Genomic DNA, 20,887 nt, shown 5'->3' on the forward strand with positions numbered 1-20,887 from the left:
CCTCCTCCGCCTGTCCCCTCACAGGCTGCAGACTCAGACCAGCCTCTTTCTCCCTCTGTCAGCGTCTCCACAGCAGCTGCTGCTCAGCGTACTATCGGCAACTTTTGTCTCGGAAAGTGGTTCAAAATGACCATGATTCTGGCTTACTGGGATATTCGCGGGGTGAGTCCAGCTCGACCATTTTACTGGTAAAGTCGCTTGTTTTTTTTTGCATCGCTGTGGATGTTAACGGCTCCCGCTGGAAATGCACCAGACACCGACCTAACAAACACCGCGTGAGCTCTTTGTGTTTAACGTTAACTTCCGCAATGTTAGGTGTACTAAATAACGGCATTTGGTTTTGTAAGCATATAGTTGACGGCGAATCTGTAGTTTCATTGTTATGAAACGTTAACCCCGGCGCTGCTGCGTGTGCACGTGCTGGTAATTATCAGGGACGTTAGCGACTGTTTCTGACGTTAAATGCGAATAATGACATTAATAGCTTTATTTATAAAGCGCCTTTAAAAGGAGAGTTTATAAAGTGCTTTGACAAATAGAGCAAAGCAGAAGTAAGAGGGGTCACTTGCAGCAGAACATGATAATGTTAGCCAACAATAATACCAAGCAAAAATAACAACAAGCCATACCAATAAGAGAGGATGCTGTTCGAAGATTATTGGTGGTGAACACAGAAATAATATTACTATAATAATAATAATAATAATAATAATAACAATAATAATGATAGTAGAATTAAACACAATCGGGGCAGAATAAAGAATGAATTAAAAGATTAAATACAAATAATTAAATAATTATAAATAATAAATAATTAAAAATAAAATACAAACTAAAATAAATAACTAACAATTAAAATAGATGAATTAAGAAAGACAAATTAAAATAGGAATTAAAATTCAAATAGAAATTAAGATTAAAATAGATGCTAAAATAGCTCAAATAACCAAATTGTTATGAGCAGCAGTGTTAATTATCAGTGCTCTATCTGGATGCTCAATGTTACCAGTGAAATTAAAGGGCTGCAAAGTTAGTTAGGTAGCAAATATGTTTTAAAATAAACCAGTAAATGTGCTTTATGCAAGCAGTTATCCACTTGCAAGTGGCACAATACGGTTCCTAACAGAAAGCAGCTAAAATTGTCAGAACACCGGTGTTACAATGAAATCTGTGACCTGTCAGATTTTGTGACCCTCACAAACCACAGCAACTTGTTGAGAGAGTCGGCTCCTGGGTCACATGATCTGACTGCTCACAGGTCTCAGGACCGGCATGCCTCATAGTGTTGACTCTTTTGTGCACACCCAGTTCAACCGGTGAAAGGTCAAGTCTCTAAAGCTTAACCACAAGCACTCAGGTGGAGCTTTACAAGCAACTCATATTTTCATATGTTTAATAGATTAATCTGCCTTCAAAAAATATCATGAAATCACCTTAACAAGTCACCACTTTACTCATCTGAAAATTGTTAATGTTAAGTTCTCAAAACCAGACAGTCAGGAGGCATCATTTTTGCAGGTCCTAAGTAACGAAGCAGTATACTTTAGACTTTAGAAAACAACAACTGACTGGTTAAAAGTATGTTAAACAGCTGAGCAAACCCTCACATTTGAGAATCTGCAGCAAATGTTTTGTATTTTTCAAGATAGATTGCTTATAGTTATGTAATTTTGGTGATACAAAGTGCACATAATCAATACAGCAGTTGGTTAAAATCAGCTGAGGATAAAATGAAATGTTCACAACTGGTGTTCTTAAATAATAAATAATAAACGTACTTGTAAGTCACCTTTTTTTTTTTTAAACAAATGACAAATAGATAATGTGAGGGCACAACATGCTGTGTTTATGTTGTTTATCATGATCAGTTTGTCCAGTTACCATTAATCAGCTAAGAATTTTCTATCACACAACATGATGTTTAATGCTAATGTATGTCAGTGCATGTCATCTTCACATGTGAGAACCTCAAAACTGAAATGCGTTGATTTAAAAGTTGAAAAATCCACAACTGTTATCCAATCTCTAATTTTTGCACACTCATGCAGCTCGCCCAGCCGGCTCGCCTGCTGCTGGAGTACACCGGCACCAAGTATGAGAACAAGTTTTACGTCTGTGGTGAAGGTAACTTTCCAATTCCACTAACAGATACACAAGTGTCCATACATCATACCTACTTAATGATCTAACCCACATTTCTCTCACATAGCCCCCAACTTTGACAAGAGCTGCTGGTTTGATAATAAACACAAACTTGAAATGGACTTTCCCAATGTAAGTGAATAATGTTTAAAATGTGAAGCTGGCAAGTTTTAAAACATCTAATAATGGTATTGTTGACACCTCACTATAGCTGCCCTACTTGGAGGATGGAGACAGGAAGATAGTGCAGAGTAATGCTATCATGAGATACATTGCTCGAAAGCACAATATGTGTAAGTATTGTGTGTTTTTTCCACATATTAATACTTTACCCTTTTTCCCATATTGTGAACATCTTATTTTCGATACCCATGGTATCAAACAATTTAACACAGGGTTTGGGCGTAGTATCTCAGACTTTGTTCACTGAGTGTGTCACTGCATCTGATCTGATCACAGGCGGTGAGACAGAGGATGAGAAGGTCCGCGTGGACATCATGGAGAACCAGGCAATGGACTTCAGAAACGGCTTTGTGAGATTGTGCTACACTGACTTTGTGAGTACTACATTAAACATTTAATAGCATTTAAATAGTGATTGAATCTTCACTTATACAAACATCATCATTTTGGCATCAGGACAAGATGAAGCCGGGGTACCTTCAGATGCTGCCAGGCCTGCTGAAGCAGTTTTCCGATTTCTTGGGAGACAGGAAGTGGTTTGCTGGTGAAAAGGTATGTTTGCCCTTTACAGAAAGATTAATATGTGAAGCACGTGGTTTCTAAAGCTGCATTACTTATGTTTTTTTTAAGCCACAACAACCTGAAAGTCTCACACATTTGGCAAATTATGACTTTATGAGGAAAAATAAGCATTCACAATTGGACCAAAACAAAAACAGATCTTGAAGTTTATGTGTTGCTTCTTCTTTGTTTGTTTTTTTTTAATTTGATATTCTTTACCCCTCTGGGTCGGCGATACCCATGCTAAACATTCACCTAGACTAAGCAATGAACTGATGAGATTTTTCAGGTCAAACGTATAGACAGCATAAAATAGCTTGCCAAGACATGCCATGGCATAGAATGTTGCAAAAAGGGCCAAAAACATCATAATAATGCATGTTGAAAAAATGACCAAAAAAAGCAAGGCTATAGTATGGCAAAAATGTCAAAATATGACCTGTCCAAAAAACAGCTCAAAACACTTCAAAACAACATAAAATAGTGTGCCAAGACATGCCACAGTATAGAATGTTGCAGGAATTGCCAAAAACACCATAATAATGCATGATGAAAAAATTATCTGAAAAAGCAAGGCTATAGTATGGCAAAAATGTCAAAATATGACCTGACGAAAAAACAGCTCAAAACACCTCAAAACAGCATAAAATAGTGTGCCAAGACATGCCATAGCATAGAATGTTGCAGGAATTGCCAAAAAAATCATAATAATGCATGTTGAAAAAAATGACCCCTAAAAGCAAGGCTATAGTATGGCAAAAATGTCAAAATATGACCTGTCCCAAAAACAGTTGAAGACACCTCAAAACAGCACAAAATACTGTGCCAAGACATGCCATAGCATAGAAAGTTGCAGGAATTGCCAAAAAAATCATAATAATGCATGTTGAAAAAAATGACCCCTAAAAGCAAGGCTATAGTATGGCAAAAATGTCAAAATATGACCTGTCCAAAAAACAGCTCAAAACACTTCAAAACAACATAAAATAGTATGCCAAGACATGCCACAGTATAGAATGTTGCAGGAATTGCCAAAAACACCATAATAATGCATGATGAAAAAATTATCTGAAAAAGCAAGGCTATAGTATGGCAAAAATGTCAAAATATGACCTGACCAAAAAACAGCTCAAAACACCTCAAAACAGCATAAAATAGCGTGCCAAGACATGCCATGGCATAGAATGTTGCAAAAAGGGCCAAAAACATCATAATAATGCATGTTGAAAAAATGACCCAAAAAAGCAAGGCTATAGTATGGCAAAAATGTCAAAATATGACCTGTCCAAAAAACAGCTCAAAACACTTCAAAACAACATAAAATAGTATGCCAAGACATGCCACAGTATAGAATGTTGCAGGAATTGCCAAAAACACCATAATAATGCATGATGAAAAAATTATCTGAAAAAGCAAGGCTATAGTATGGCAAAAATGTCAAAATATGACCTGACGAAAAAACAGCTCAAAACACCTCAAAACAGCATAAAATAGTGTGCCAAGACATGCCATAGCATAGAATGTTGCAGGAATTGCCAAAAACATCATAATAATGCATGTTGAAAAAAATGACAAAGAAAGCAAGGCTATAGTATGGCAAAAATGTCAAAATATGACCTGTCCCAAAAACAGTTGAAGACACCTCAAAACAGCACAAAATACCGTGCCAAGACATGCCATAGCATAGAAAGTTGCAGGAATTGCCAAAAAAATCATAATAATGCATGTTGAAAAAAATGACCCCTAAAAGCAAGGCTATAGTATGGCAAAAATGTCAAAATATGACCTGTCCAAAAAACAGCTCAAAACACTTCAAAACAACATAAAATAGTATGCCAAGACATGCCACAGTATAGAATGTTGCAGGAATTGCCAAAAACACCATAATAATGCATGATGAAAAAATTATCTGAAAAAGCAAGGCTATAGTATGGCAAAAATGTCAAAATATGACATGTCCCAAAAACAGTTGAAAACACCTCAAAACAGCACAAAATACCGTGCCAAGACATGCCATAGCATAGAATGTTGCAGGAATTGCCAAAAAAATCATAATAATGCATGTTGAAAAAAATGACCCCTAAAAGCAAGGCTATAGTATGGCAAAAATGTCAAAATATGACCTGTCCAAAAAACAGCTCAAAACACTTCAAAACAACATAAAATAGTGTGCCAAGACATGCCACAGTATAGAATGTTGCAGGAATTGCCAAAAACATCATAATAATGCATGTTGAAAAAATGACCCCTAAAAGCAAGGCTATAGTATGGCAAAAATTTCAAAATATGACCTGTCCAAAAAACTGCTCAAAACACCTCAAAACAGCATAAAATAGCGTGCCAAGACATGCCATAGCATAAAATGTTGCAGGAATTGCCAAAAACACCATAATAATGCATGATGAAAAAATTATCTGAAAAAGCAAGGCTATAGTATGGCAAAAATGTCAAAATATGACCTGACGAAAAAACAGCTCAAAACACCTCAAAACAGCATAAAATAGTGTGCCAAGACATGCCATAGCATAGAATGTTGCAGGAATTGCCAAAAACACCATAATAATGCATGATGAAAAAATTATCTGAAAAAGCAAGGCTATAGTATGGCAAAAATGTCAAAATATGACCTGACGAAAAAACAGCTCAAAACACCTCAAAACAGCATAAAATAGTGTGCCAAGACATGCCATAGCATAGAATGTTGCAGGAATTGCCAAAAAAATCATAATAATGCATGTTGAAAAAAATGACCCCTAAAAGCAAGGCTATAGTATGGCAAAAATGTCAAAATATGACCTGTCCCAAAAACAGTTGAAGACACCTCAAAACAGCACAAAATACCGTGCCAAGACATGCCATAGCATAGAAAGTTGCAGGAATTGCCAAAAAAATCATAATAATGCATGTTGAAAAAAATGACCCCTAAAAGCAAGGCTATAGTATGGCAAAAATGTCAAAATATGACCTGTCCAAAAAACAGCTCAAAACACTTCAAAACAACATAAAATAGTATGCCAAGACATGCCACAGTATAGAATGTTGCAGGAATTGCCAAAAACACCATAATAATGCATGATGAAAAAATTATCTGAAAAAGCAAGGCTATAGTATGGCAAAAATGTCAAAATATGACCTGACCAAAAAACAGCTCAAAACACCTCAAAACAGCATAAAATAGCGTGCCAAGACATGCCATGGCATAGAATGTTGCAAAAAGGGCCAAAAACATCATAATAATGCATGTTGAAAAAATGACCCAAAAAAGCAAGGCTATAGTATGGCAAAAATGTCAAAATATGACCTGTCCAAAAAACAGCTCAAAACACTTCAAAACAACATAAAATAGTATGCCAAGACATGCCACAGTATAGAATGTTGCAGGAATTGCCAAAAACACCATAATAATGCATGATGAAAAAATTATCTGAAAAAGCAAGGCTATAGTATGGCAAAAATGTCAAAATATGACCTGACGAAAAAACAGCTCAAAACACCTCAAAACAACATAAAATAATGTGCCAAGACATGCCATAGCATAGAATGTTGCAGGAATTGCCAAAAACATCATAATAATGCATGTTGAAAAAAATGACAAAGAAAGCAAGGCTATAGTATGGCAAAAATGTCAAAATATGACCTGTCCCAAAAACAGTTGAAGACACCTCAAAACAGCACAAAATACCGTGCCAAGACATGCCATAGCATAGAAAGTTGCAGGAATTGCCAAAAAATCATAATAATGCATGTTGAAAAAAATGACCCCTAAAAGCAAGGCTATAGTATGGCAAAAATGTCAAAATATGACCTGTCCAAAAAACAGCTCAAAACACTTCAAAACAACATAAAATAGTATGCCAAGACATGCCACAGTATAGAATGTTGCAGGAATTGCCAAAAACACCATAATAATGCATGATGAAAAAATTATCTGAAAAAGCAAGGCTATAGTATGGCAAAAATGTCAAAATATGACATGTCCCAAAAACAGTTGAAAACACCTCAAAACAGCATAAAATAGTGTGCCAAGACATGCCATAGTATAGAATATTGCAAAAAGGGCCAAAAACACCATAATAATGCATGTTGAAAAAATGACAAAGAAAGCAAGGCTATAGTATGGCAAAAATGTCAAAATATGACATGTCCCAAAAACAGCTCAAAACACCTCAAAACAGCATAAAATAGCGTGCCAAGACATGCCATAGCATAAAATGTTGCAGGAATTGCCAAAAACATCATAATAATGCATGTTGAAAAAATGACCCAAAAAAGCAAGGCTATAGTATGGCAAAAATGTCAAAATATGACATGTCCCAAAAACTGCTCAAAACACCTCAAAACAGCATAAAATAGCATGCCAAGACATGCCATAGCATAAAATGTTGCAGGAATTGCCAAAAACATCATAATAATGCATGTTGAAAAAATGACCCCTAAAAGCAAGGCTATAGTATGGCAAAAATTTCAAAATATGACCTGTCCAAAAAACAGCTCAAAACACTTCAAAGCAGCATAAAATAGAGTGCCAAGACATGCCATAGTATAGAATGTTGCAGGAATTGCCAAAAACATCATAATAATGCATGTTGAAAAAATGACCCCTAAAAGCAAGGCTATAGTATGGCAAAAATGTCAAAATATGACATGTCCCAAAAACAGTTGAAAACAACTCAAAACAGCATAAAATAGTGTGCCAAGACATGCCATAGTATAGAAGATTGCAAAAAGGGCCAAAAACACCATAATAATGCATGTTGAAAAAATTATCCGAAAAAGCAAGGCTATAGTATGGCAAAAATGTCAAAATATGACATGTCTCAAAAACAGCTCAAAACACCTCAAAACAGCATAAAATAGCGTGCCAAGACATGCCATAGCATAAAATGTTGCAGGAATTGCCAAAAACATCATAATAATGCATGTTGAAAAAATGACCCCTAAAAGCAAGGCTATAGTATGGCAAAAATGTCAAAATATTACCTGTCATAAAAAGAACTCAAAACACTTCAAAACAGCATAAAATAGCGTGCCAAGACATGCCATAGCATAGAATGCTGCAGGAATTGCTAAAAACATCACAATAATGCATGTTGAAAAAATGACAAAGAAAGCAAGGCTATAGTATGGCAAAAATTTCAAAATATGACCTGTCCAAAAAACAGCTCAAAACACTTCAAAACAGCATAAAATAGTGTGCCAAGACATGCCACAGTATAGAATGTTGCAGGAATTGCCAAAAATATCATAATAATGCATGATGAAAAAATTATCCGAAAAAGCAAGGCTATAGTATGGCAAAAATGTCAAAATATGACATGTCCCAAGAACAGTTGAAAACGACTCAAAACAGCATAAAATAGCGTGCCAAGATATGCCATAGCATAGAATATTGCAAAAAGGGCCAAAAACATCATAATAATGCATGTTGAAAAAATTATCCGAAAAAGCAAGGCTATAGTATGGCAAAAATGTCAAAATATGACCTGTCCCAAAAACTGTTGAAAACACCTCAAAACAGCATAAAATAGTGTGCCAAAACAAGCCATAGCATAGAATGTTGCAGGAATTGCCAAAAACATCATAATAATGCATGTTGAAAAAATGACAAAGAAAGCAAGGCTATAGTATGGCAAAAATGTCAAAATATGACATGTCCCAAAAACAGCTCAAAACATCTCAAAGCAGCATAAAATAGCGTGCCAAGACATGCCATAGCATAAAATGTTGCAGGAATTGCCAAAAACATCATAATAATGCATGTTGAAAAAAATGACAAAGAAAGCAAGGCTATAGTATGGCAAAAATGTCAAAATATGACATGTCCCAAAAACAGTTGAAAACACCTCAAAACAGCACAAAATACCGTGCCAAGACATGCCATAGCATAGAATGTTGCAGGAATTGCCAAAAAAATCATAATAATGCATGTTGAAAAAAATGACCCCTAAAAGCAAGGCTATAGTATGACAAAAATGTCAAAATATGACCTGTCCAAAAAACAGCTCAAAACACTTCAAAGCAGCATAAAATAGAGTGCCAAGACATGCCATAGTATAGAATGTTGCAGGAATTGCCAAAAACATCATAATAATGCATGTTGAAAAAATGACCCCTAAAAGCAAGGCTATAGTATGGCAAAAATGTCAAAATATGACATGTCCCAAAAACAGTTGAAAACAACTCAAAACAGCATAAAATAGTGTGCCAAGACATGCCATAGTATAGAAGATTGCAAAAAGGGCCAAAAACACCATAATAATGCATGTTGAAAAAATTATCCGAAAAAGCAAGGCTATAGTATGGCAAAAATGTCAAAATATGACATGTCTCAAAAACAGCTCAAAACACCTCAAAACAGCATAAAATAGCGTGCCAAGACATGCCATAGCATAAAATGTTGCAGGAATTGCCAAAAACATCATAATAATGCATGTTGAAAAAATGACCCCTAAAAGCAAGGCTATAGTATGGCAAAAATGTCAAAATATTACCTGTCATAAAAAGAACTCAAAACACTTCAAAACAGCATAAAATAGCATGCCAAGACATGCCATAGCATAGAATGCTGCAGGAATTGCTAAAAACATCACAATAATGCATGTTGAAAAAATGACAAAGAAAGCAAGGCTATAGTATGGCAAAAATGTCAAAATATGACCTGTCCAAAAAACAGCTCAAAACACTTCAAAACAGCATAAAATAGTGTGCCAAGACATGCCACAGTATAGAATGTTGCAGGAATTGCCAAAAATATCATAATAATGCATGATGAAAAAATTATCCGAAAAAGCAAGGCTATAGTATGGCAAAAATGTCAAAATATGACATGTCCCAAGAACAGTTGAAAACGACTCAAAACAGCATAAAATAGCGTGCCAAGATATGCCATAGCATAGAATATTGCAAAAAGGGCCAAAAACATCATAATAATGCATGTTGAAAAAATTATCCGAAAAAGCAAGGCTATAGTATGGCAAAAATGTCAAAATATGACCTGTCCCAAAAACTGTTGAAAACACCTCAAAACAGCATAAAATAGTGTGCCAAAACAAGCCATAGCATAGAATGTTGCAGGAATTGCCAAAAACATCATAATAATGCATGTTGAAAAAATGACAAAGAAAGCAAGGCTATAGTATGGCAAAAATGTCAAAATATGACATGTCCCAAAAACAGCTCAAAACATCTCAAAGCAGCATAAAATAGCGTGCCAAGACATGCCATAGCATAAAATGTTGCAGGAATTGCCAAAAACATCATAATAATGCATGTTGAAAAAAATGACAAAGAAAGCAAGGCTATAGTATGGCAAAAATGTCAAAATATGACATGTCCCAAAAACAGTTGAAAACACCTCAAAACAGCACAAAATACCGTGCCAAGACACGCCATTGCATAGAATGTTGCAGGAATTGCCAAAAAAATCATAATAATGCATGTTGAAAAAAATGACCCCTAAAAGCAAGGCTATAGTATGGCAAAAATGTCAAAATATGACCTGTCCAAAAAACAGCTCAAAACACTTCAAAACAACATAAAATAGTGTGCCAAGACATGCCACAGTATAGAATGTTGCAGGAATTGCCAAAAACATCATAATAATGCATGTTGAAAAAATGACCCGAAAAAGCAAGGCTATAGTATGGCAAAAATGTCAAAATATGACATGTCCCAAGAACAGTTGAAAACACCTCAAAACAGCATAAAATAAGCGTGCCAAGATATGCCATAGCATAGAATATTGCAAAAATTGCCAAAAACATCATAATAATGCATGTTGAAAAATTATCTAAAAGCAAGGCTATAGTATGGCAAAAATGTCAAAATATGACCTGTCCCAAAAACTGTTGAAAACACCTCAAAACAGCATAAAATAGTGTGCCAAAACAAGCCATAGCATAGAATGTTGCAGGAATTGCCAAAAACATCATAATAATGCATGTTTAAAAAAATGACAAAGAAAGCAAGGCTATAGTATGGCAAAAATGTCAAAATATGACCTGTCCAAAAAACAGCTCAAAACACCTCAAAACAGCATAAAATAGTGTGCCAAGACATGCCATAGCATAGAATGTTGCAGGAATTGCCAAAAACATCATAATAATGCATGTTGAAAAAATGACCCCTAAAAGCAAGGCTATAGTATGGCAAAAATGTCAAAATATGACCTGTCCAAAAAACAGCTCAAAACACTTCAAAACAGCATAAAATAGTGTGCCAAGACATGCCACAGTATAGAATGTTGCAGGAATTGCCAAAAATATCATAATAATGCATGATGAAAAAATTATCCGAAAAAGCAAGACTATAGTAAGGCAAAAAATGTCAAAAATCACATGTCCCAAAACCAGCTGAAAAGTTTTCAAAACTGCATAAAATAGTGTGCCAAGACATGCCATACCATAGAACGATGCAAAAAGGGCCAAAAACATCATAATAATGCATGTTGAAAAAATTATCCGAAAAAGCAAGGCTATAGTATGGCAAAAATTTCAAAATATGACCTGTCCCAAAAACTGTTGAAAACACCTCAAAACAGCATAAAATAGTGTGCCAAAACAAGCCATAGCATAGAATGTTGCAGGAATTGCCAAAAACATCATAATAATGCATGTTGAAAAAAATGACAAAGAAAGCAAGGCTATAGTATGGCAAAAATGTCAAAATATGACATGTCCCAAAAACAGTTGAAAACACCTCAAAACAGCACAAAATACCGTGCCAAGACATGCCATAGCATAAAATGTTGCAGGAATTGCCAAAAAAATCATAATAATGCATGTTGAAAAAAATGACCCCTAAAAGCAAGGCTATAGTATGGCAAAAATGTCAAAATATGACCTGTCCAAAAAACAGCTCAAAACACTTCAAAACAACATAAAATAGTATGCCAAGACATGCCACAGTATAGAATGTTGCAGGAATTGCCAAAAACACCATAATAATGCATGATGAAAAAATTATCTGAAAAAGCAAGGCTATAGTATGGCAAAAATGTCAAAATATGACCTGACCAAAAAACAGCTCAAAACACCTCAAAACAGCATAAAATAGCGTGCCAAGACATGCCATGGCATAGAATGTTGCAAAAAGGGCCAAAAACATCATAATAATGCATGTTGAAAAAATGACCCAAAAAAGCAAGGCTATAGTATGGCAAAAATGTCAAAATATGACCTGTCCAAAAAACAGCTCAAAACACTTCAAAACAACATAAAATAGTATGCCAAGACATGCCACAGGATAGAATGTTGCAGGAATTGCCAAAAACACCATAATAATGCATGATGAAAAAATTATCTGAAAAAGCAAGGCTATAGTATGGCAAAAATGTCAAAATATGACCTGACGAAAAAACAGCTCAAAACACCTCAAAACAGCATAAAATAGTGTGCCAAGACATGCCATAGCATAGAATGTTGCAGGAATTGCCAAAAACATCATAATAATGCATGTTGAAAAAAATGACAAAGAAAGCAAGGCTATAGTATGGCAAAAATGTCAAAATATGACCTGTCCCAAAAACAGTTGAAGACACCTCAAAACAGCACAAAATACCGTGCCAAGACATGCCATAGCATAGAAAGTTGCAGGAATTGCCAAAAAATCATAATAATGCATGTTGAAAAAAATGACCCCTAAAAGCAAGGCTATAGTATGGCAAAAATGTCAAAATATGACATGTCCAAAAAACAGCTCAAAACACTTCAAAACAACATAAAATAGTATGCCAAGACATGCCACAGTATAGAATGTTGCAGGAATTGCCAAAAACACCATAATAATGCATGATGAAAAAATTATCTGAAAAAGCAAGGCTATAGTATGGCAAAAATGTCAAAATATGACATGTCCCAAAAACAGTTGAAAACACCTCAAAACAGCATAAAATAGTGTGCCAAGACATGCCATAGTATAGAATATTGCAAAAAGGGCCAAAAACACCATAATAATGCATGTTGAAAAAATGACAAAGAAAGCAAGGCTATAGTATGGCAAAAATGTCAAAATATGACATGTCCCAAAAACAGCTCAAAACACCTCAAAACAGCATAAAATAGCGTGCCAAGACATGCCATAGCATAAAATGTTGCAGGAATTGCCAAAAACATCATAATAATGCATGTTGAAAAAATGACCCAAAAAAGCAAGGCTATAGTATGGCAAAAATGTCAAAATATGACCTGTCCAAAAAACAGCTCAAAACACTTCAAAACAACATAAAATAGTGTGCCAAGACATGCCACAGTATAGAATGTTGCAGGAATTGCCAAAAACATCATAATAATGCATGTTGAAAAAATGACCCCTAAAAGCAAGGCTATAGTATGGCAAAAATTTCAAAATATGACCTGTCCAAAAAACTGCTCAAAACACCTCAAAACAGCATAAAATAGCGTGCCAAGACATGCCATAGCATAAAATGTTGCAGGAATTGCCAAAAACATCATAATAATGCATGTTGAAAAAATGACCCCTAAAAGCAAGGCTATAGTATGGCAAAAATGTCAAAATATGACCTGTCCCAAAAACTGTTGAAAACACCTCAAAACAGCATAAAATAGTGTGCCAAAACAAGCCATAGCATAGAATGTTGCAGGAATTGCCAAAAACATCATAATAATGCATGTTGAAAAAATGACAAAGAAAGCAAGGCTATAGTATGGCAAAAATGTCAAAATATGACATGTCCCAAAAACAGCTCAAAACATCTCAAAGCAGCATAAAATAGCGTGCCAAGACATGCCATAGCATAAAATGTTGCAGGAATTGCCAAAAACATCATAATAATGCATGTTGAAAAAAATGACAAAGAAAGCAAGGCTATAGTATGGCAAAAATGTCAAAATATGACATGTCCCAAAAACAGTTGAAAACACCTCAAAACAGCACAAAATACCGTGCCAAGACATGCCATAGCATAAAATGTTGCAGGAATTGCCAAAAAAATCATAATAATGCATGTTGAAAAAAATGACCCCTAAAAGCAAGGCTATAGTATGGCAAAAATGTCAAAATATGACCTGTCCAAAAAACAGCTCAAAACACTTCAAAACAACATAAAATAGTGTGCCAAGACATGCCACAGTATAGAATGTTGCAGGAATTGCCAAAAACACCATAATAATGCATGATGAAAAAATTATCTGAAAAAGCAAGGCTATAGTATGGCAAAAATGTCAAAATATGACCTGACCAAAAAACAGCTCAAAACACCTCAAAACAGCATAAAATAGCGTGCCAAGACATGCCATAGCATAGAATGTTGCAGGAATTGCTAAAAACATCACAATAACGCATGTTGAAAAAATGACCCGAAAAAGCAAGGCTATAGTATGGCAAAAATGTCAAAATATGACATGTCCCAAAAACAGTTGAAAACAACTCAAAACAGCATAAAATAGTGTGCCAAGACATGCCATAGTATAGAAGATTGCAAAAAGGGCCAAAAACACCATAATAATGCATGTTGAAAAAATGACAAAGAAAGCAAGGCTATAGTATGGCAAAAATGTCAAAATATGACATGTCCCAAAAACAGCTCAAAACACCTCAAAACAGCATAAAATAGCGTGCCAAAACATGCCATAGTATAGAATGTTGCAGGAATTGCCAAAAACACCATAATAATGCATGATGAAAAAATTATCCGAAAAAGCAAGGCTATAGTATGGCAAAAATGTCAAAATATGACCTGTCCAAAAAACAGCTCAAAACACTTCAAAACAGCATAAAATAGTGTGCCAAGACATGCCACAGTATAGAATGTTGCAGGAATTGCCAAAAATATCATAATAATGCATGATGAAAAAATTATCCGAAAAAGCAAGGCTATAGTATGGCAAAAATGTCAAAATATGACATGTCCCAAGAACAGTTGAAAACGACTCAAAACAGCATAAAATAGCGTGCCAAGATATGCCATAGCATAGAATATTGCAAAAAGGGCCAAAAACATCATAATAATGCATGTTGAAAAAATTATCCGAAAAAGCAAGGCTATAGTATGGCAAAAATGTCAAAATATGACCTGTCCCAAAAACTGTTGAAAACACCTCAAAACAGCATAAAATAGTGTGCCAAAACAAGCCATAGCATAGAATGTTGCAGGAATTGCCAAAAACATCATAATAATGCATGTTGAAAAAATGACAAAGAAAGCAAGGCTATAGTATGGCAAAAATGTCAAAATATGACATGTCCCAAAAATAGTTGAAAACACCTCAAAACAGCACAAAATACCGTGCCAAGACATGCCATAGCATAGAATGTTGCAGGAATTGCCAAAAAAATCATAATAATGCATGTTGAAAAAAATGACCCCTAAAAGCAAGGCTATAGTATGGCAAAAATGTCAAAATATGACCTGTCCAAAAAACAGCTCAAAACACTTCAAAACAGCATAAAATAGTGTGCCAAGACATGCCACAGTATAGAATGTTGCAGGAATTGCCAAAAATATCATAATAATGCATGATGAAAAAATTATCCGAAAAAGCAAGGCTATAGTATGGCAAAAATGTCAAAATATGACATGTCCCAAGAACAGTTGAAAACGACTCAAAACAGCATAAAATAGCGTGCCAAGATATGCCATAGCATAGAATATTGCAAAAAGGGCCAAAAACATCATAATAATGCATGTTGAAAAAATTATCCGAAAAAGCAAGGCTATAGTATGGCAAAAATGTCAAAATATGACCTGTCCAAAAAACAGCTCAAAACACTTCAAAACAACATAAAATAGTGTGCCAAGACATGCCACAGTATAGAATGTTGCAGGAATTGCCAAAAACACCATAATAATGCATGATGAAAAAATTATCTGAAAAAGCAAGGCTATAGTATGGCAAAAATGTCAAAATATGACCTGACCAAAAAACAGCTCAAAACACCTCAAAACAGCATAAAATAGCGTGCCAAGACATGCCATAGCATAAAATGTTGCAGGAATTGCCAAAAACATCATAATAATGCATGTTGAAAAAATGACCCCTAAAAGCAAGGCTATAGTATGGCAAAAATTTCAAAATATGACATGTCCCAAAAACAGCTCAAAACACTTCAAAACAGCATAAAATAGTGTGCCAAGACATGCCATAGTATAGAATGTTGCAGGAATTGCCAAAAACATCATCATAATGCATGTTGAAAAAATGACCCCTAAAAGCAAGGCTATAGTATGGCAAAAATGTCAAAATATGACCTGTCCCAAAAACTGTTGAAAACACCTCAAAAGAGCATAAAATGGTGTGCCAAGACATGCCATAGCATAGAATGTTGCAGGAATTGCCAAAAACACCATAATAATGCATGTTGAAAAAATGACCCGAAAAAGCAAGGCTATAGCATGGCAAAAATGTCAAAATATGACCTGTCCCAAAAACTGTTGAAAACACCTCAAAACAGCATAAAATAGTGTGCCAAAACAAGCCATAGCATAGAATGTTGCAGGAATTGCCAAAAACATCATAATAATGCATGTTGAAAAAATGACCCGAAAAAGCAAGGCTATAGTATGGCAAAAATTTCAAAATATGACCTGTCCAAAAAACAGCTCAAAACACTTCAAAACAGCATAAAATAGTGTGCCAAGACATGCCATAGTATAGAATGTTGCAGGAATTGCCAAAAACATCATAATAATGCATGTTGAAAAAATGACAAAGAAAGCAAGGCTATAGTATGGCAAAAATGTCAAAATATGACCTGTCCCAAAAACTGTTGAAAACACCTCAAAACAGCATAAAATAGTGTGCCAAAACAAGCCATAGCATAGAATATTGCAGGAATTGCCAAAAACATCATAATAATGCATGTTGAAAAAATGACAAAGAAAGCAAGGCTATAGTATGGCAAAAATGTCAAAATATGACATGTCCCAAAAACAGTTGAAAACAACTCAAAACAGCATAAAATAGTGTGCCAAGACATGCCATAGTATAAAAGGTTGCAGGAATAGCCAAAAACATCATAATAATGCATGTTGAAAAAATGACCCCTAAAAGCAAGGCTATAGTATGGCAAAAAATTCAAAATATGACCTGTCCAAAGAACAGCTCAAAACACTTCAAAACAGCATAAAATAGTGTGCCAAGACATGCCACAGTATAGAATGTTGCAGGAATTGCCAAAAATATCATAATAATGCATGATGAAAAAATTATCCGAAAAAGCAAGGCTATAGTATGGCAAAAATGTCAAAATATGACATGTCCCAAAAACAGCTGAAAACACCTCAAAACAGCATAAGATAGTGTGCCGAGACATGCCATAGTATAGAATGTTGCAGGAATTGCCAAAAACATCATAATAATGCATGTTGAAAAAATGACAAAGAAAGCAAGGCTATAGTATGGCAAAAATGTCAAAATATGACCTGTCCCAAAAACTGTTGAAAACACCTCCTAGCAGCATAAAATAGTGTGCCAAAACAAGCCATAGCATAGAATTTTGCAGGAATTGCCAAAAACATCATAATAATGCATGTTGAAAAAATGACAAAGAAAGCAAGGCTATAGTATGGCAAAAATGTCAAAATATGACATGTCCCAAAAACAGCTCAAAACATCTCAAAGCAGCATAAAATAGCGTGCCAAGACATGCCATAGCATAAAATGTTGCAGGAATTGCCAAAAACATCATAATAATGCATGTTGAAAAAAATGACAAAGAAAGCAAGGCTATAGTATGGCAAAAATGTCAAAATATGACCTGTCCCAAAAACAGTTGAAAACACCTCAAAACAGCACAAAATACCGTGCCAAGACATGCCATAGCATAGAATGTTGCAGGAATTGCCAAAAAAATCATAATAATGCATGTTGAAAAAAATGACCCCTAAAAGCAAGGCTATAGTATGGCAAAAATGTCAAAATATGACCTGTCCAAAAAACAGCTCAAAACACTTCAAAACAACATAAAATAGTGTGCCAAGACATGCCACGGTATAGAATGTTGCAGGAATTGCCAAAAACACCATAATAATGCATGTTGAAAAAATGACCCGAAAAAGCAAGGCTATAGTATGGCAAAAATGTCAAAATATGACCTGTCCCAAAAACAGTTGAAAACAACTCAAAACAGCAAAAAATACTGTGCCAAGACATGCCATAGTATAGAATATTGCAAAAAGGGCCAAAAACACCATAATAATGCATGTTGAAAAAAATGACCCCTAAAAGCAAGGCTATAGTATGGCAAAAATGTCAAAATATGACATGTCCCAAAAACAGTTGAAAACAACTCAAAACAGCATAAAATAGTGTGCCAAAACAAGCCATAGCATAGAATGTTGCAGGAATTGCCAAAAACATCGTAATAATGCATGTTGAAAAAATGACCCGAAAAAGCAAGGCTATAGTATGGCAAAAATGTCAAAATATGACATGTCCCAAAAACTGCTCAAAACACCTCAAAACAGCATAAAATAGCGTGCCAAGACATGCCATAGCATAAAATGTTGCAGGAATTGCCAAAAACATCATAATAATGCATGTTGAAAAAATGACCCCTAAAAGCAGGGCTATAGTATGGCAAAAATTTCAAAATATGACCTGTCCAAAAAACTGTTGAAAACACCTCAAAAGAGCATAAAATGGTGTGCCAAGACATGCCATAGTATAGAATGTTGCAGGAATTGCCAAAAACATCATCATAATGCATGTTGAAAAAATGACAAAGAAAGCAAGGCTATAGTATGGCAAAAATGTCAAAATATGACCTGTCCCAAAAACTGTTGAAAACACCTCAAAAGAGCATAAAATGGTGTGCCAAGACATGCCATAGTATAGAATGTTGCAGGAATTGCCAAAAACACCATAATAATGCATGATGAAAAAATTATCCGAAAAAGCAAGGCTATAGTATGGCAAAAATGTCAAAATATGACCTGTCCCAAAAACTGTTGAAAACACCTCAAAACAGCATAAAATAGTGTGCCAAAACAAGCCATAGCATAGAATGTTGCAGGAATTGCCAAAAACATCATAATAATGCATGTTGAAAAAATGACAAAGAAAGCAAGGCTATAGTATGGCAAAAATGTCAAAATATGACATGTCCCAAAAACAGCTCAAAACATCTCAAAGCAGCATAAAATAGCGTGCCAAGACATGCCATAGCATAAAATGTTGCAGGAATTGCCAAAAAAATCATAATAATGCATGTTGAAAAAAATGACCCCTAAAAGCAAGGCTATAGTATGGCAAAAATGTCAAAATATGACCTGTCCAAAAAACAGCTCAAAACACTTCAAAACAACATAAAATAGTGTGCCAAGACATGCCACGGTATAGAATGTTGCAGGAATTGCCAAAAACACCATAATAATGCATGTTGAAAAAATGACCCGAAAAAGCAAGGCTATAGTATGGCAAAAATGTCAAAATATGACCTGTCCAAAAAACAGCTCAAAACACCTCAAAACAGCATAAAATAGCGTGCCAAGACATGCCATAGCATAGAATGTTGCAGGAATTGCTAAAAACATCACAATAACGCATGTTGAAAAAATGACCCGAAAAAGCAAGGCTATAGTATGGCAAAAATGTCAAAATATGACCTGTCCCAAAAACAGTTGAAAACAACTCAAAACAGCAAAAAATACTGTGCCAAGACATGCCATAGTATAGAATATTGCAAAAAGGGCCAAAAACACCATAATAATGCATGTTGAAAAAAATGACCCCTAAAAGCAAGGCTATAGTATGGCAAAAATGTCAAAATATGACATGTCCCAAAAACAGTTGAAAACAACTCAAAACAGCATAAAATAGTGTGCCAAAACAAGCCATAGCATAGAATGTTGCAGGAATTGCTAAAAACATCACAATAATGCATGTTGAAAAAATGACCCGAAAAAGCAAGGCTATAGTATGGCAAAAATGTCAAAATATGACATGTCCCAAAAACAGCTCAAAACACCTCAAAACAGCATAAAATAGCGTGCCAAAACATGCCATAGTATAGAATGTTGCAGGAATTGCCAAAAACACCATAATAATGCATGATGAAAAAATTATCCGAAAAAGCAAGGCTATAGTATGGCAAAAATGTCAAAATATGACCTGACCCAAAAACAGCTCAAAACACCTCAAAACAGCATAAAATAGCGTGCCAAGACATTCCATAGCATAGAAAATTGCAGGAATTGCTAAAAACATCACAATAATGCATGTTGAAAAAATGACCTGAAAAAGCAAGGCTATAGTATGGCAAAAATGTTAAAATATGAAATGTCCCAAAAACAGTTGAAAACAACTCAAAACAGCATAAAATAGTGTGCCAAGACATGCCATAGTATAGAATGTTGCAGGAATTGCCAAAAACACCATAATAATGCATGATGAAAAAATTATCCGAAAAAGCAAGGCTATAGTATGGCAAAAATGTCAAAATATGATCTGTCCCAAAAACTGTTGAAAACACCTCAAAACAGCATAAAATAGTGTGCCAAAACAAGCCATAGCATAGAATGTTGCAGGAATTGCTAAAAACATCACAATAATGCATGTTGAAAAAATGACCCGAAAAAGCAAGGCTATAGTATGGCAAAAATGTCAAAATATGACATGTCCCAAAAACAGTTGAAAACAACTCAAAACAGCATAAAATAGAGTGCCAAGACATGCCATAGTATAGAAGATTGCAAAAAGGGCCAAAAACACCATAATAATGCATGTTGAAAAAATGACAAAGAAAGCAAGGCTATAGTATGGCAAAAATGTCAAAATATGACATGTCCCAAAAACAGCTCAAAACACCTCAAAGCAGCATAAAATAGCGTGCCAAGACATGCCATAGTATAAAATGTTGCAGGAATTGCCAAAAACATCATAATAATGCATGTTGAAAAAATGACCCCTAAAAGCAAGGCTATAGTATGGCAAAAATGTCAAAATATGACCTGTCCAAAGAACAGCTCAAAACACTTCAAAACAGCATAAAATAGTGTGCCAAGACATGCCATAGTATAGAATATTGTAGGAATTGCCAAAAA

General features: G+C 34.9%; 1 protein-coding gene across 1 annotated transcript in view; it reads left to right on the forward strand.

Annotated features, from left to right (window-relative positions):
• Positions 1-20,887, forward strand: part of LOC148188736 (glutathione S-transferase Mu 3-like) — a 25,000-nt gene continuing 4,113 nt past the window's right edge. Inside the window, exons 1-6 of the mRNA XM_088082234.1 lie at positions 1-162; positions 2,049-2,124; positions 2,210-2,274; positions 2,354-2,435; positions 2,602-2,699; positions 2,782-2,877. Of these exons, the coding sequence (XP_087938360.1) occupies positions 127-162; positions 2,049-2,124; positions 2,210-2,274; positions 2,354-2,435; positions 2,602-2,699; positions 2,782-2,877 (453 nt within the window). The 5' untranslated portion in view covers positions 1-126. The remainder of the gene's footprint in view (positions 163-2,048; positions 2,125-2,209; positions 2,275-2,353; positions 2,436-2,601; positions 2,700-2,781; positions 2,878-20,887) is intronic.

The sequence above is a fragment of the Plectropomus leopardus genome, chromosome 9 (genome assembly GCF_026936395.1).
Source record: "Plectropomus leopardus strain MGB_pleo_1.0 chromosome 9, ASM2693639v1, whole genome shotgun sequence".
NCBI lineage: Eukaryota > Metazoa > Chordata > Actinopteri > Perciformes > Serranidae > Plectropomus > Plectropomus leopardus.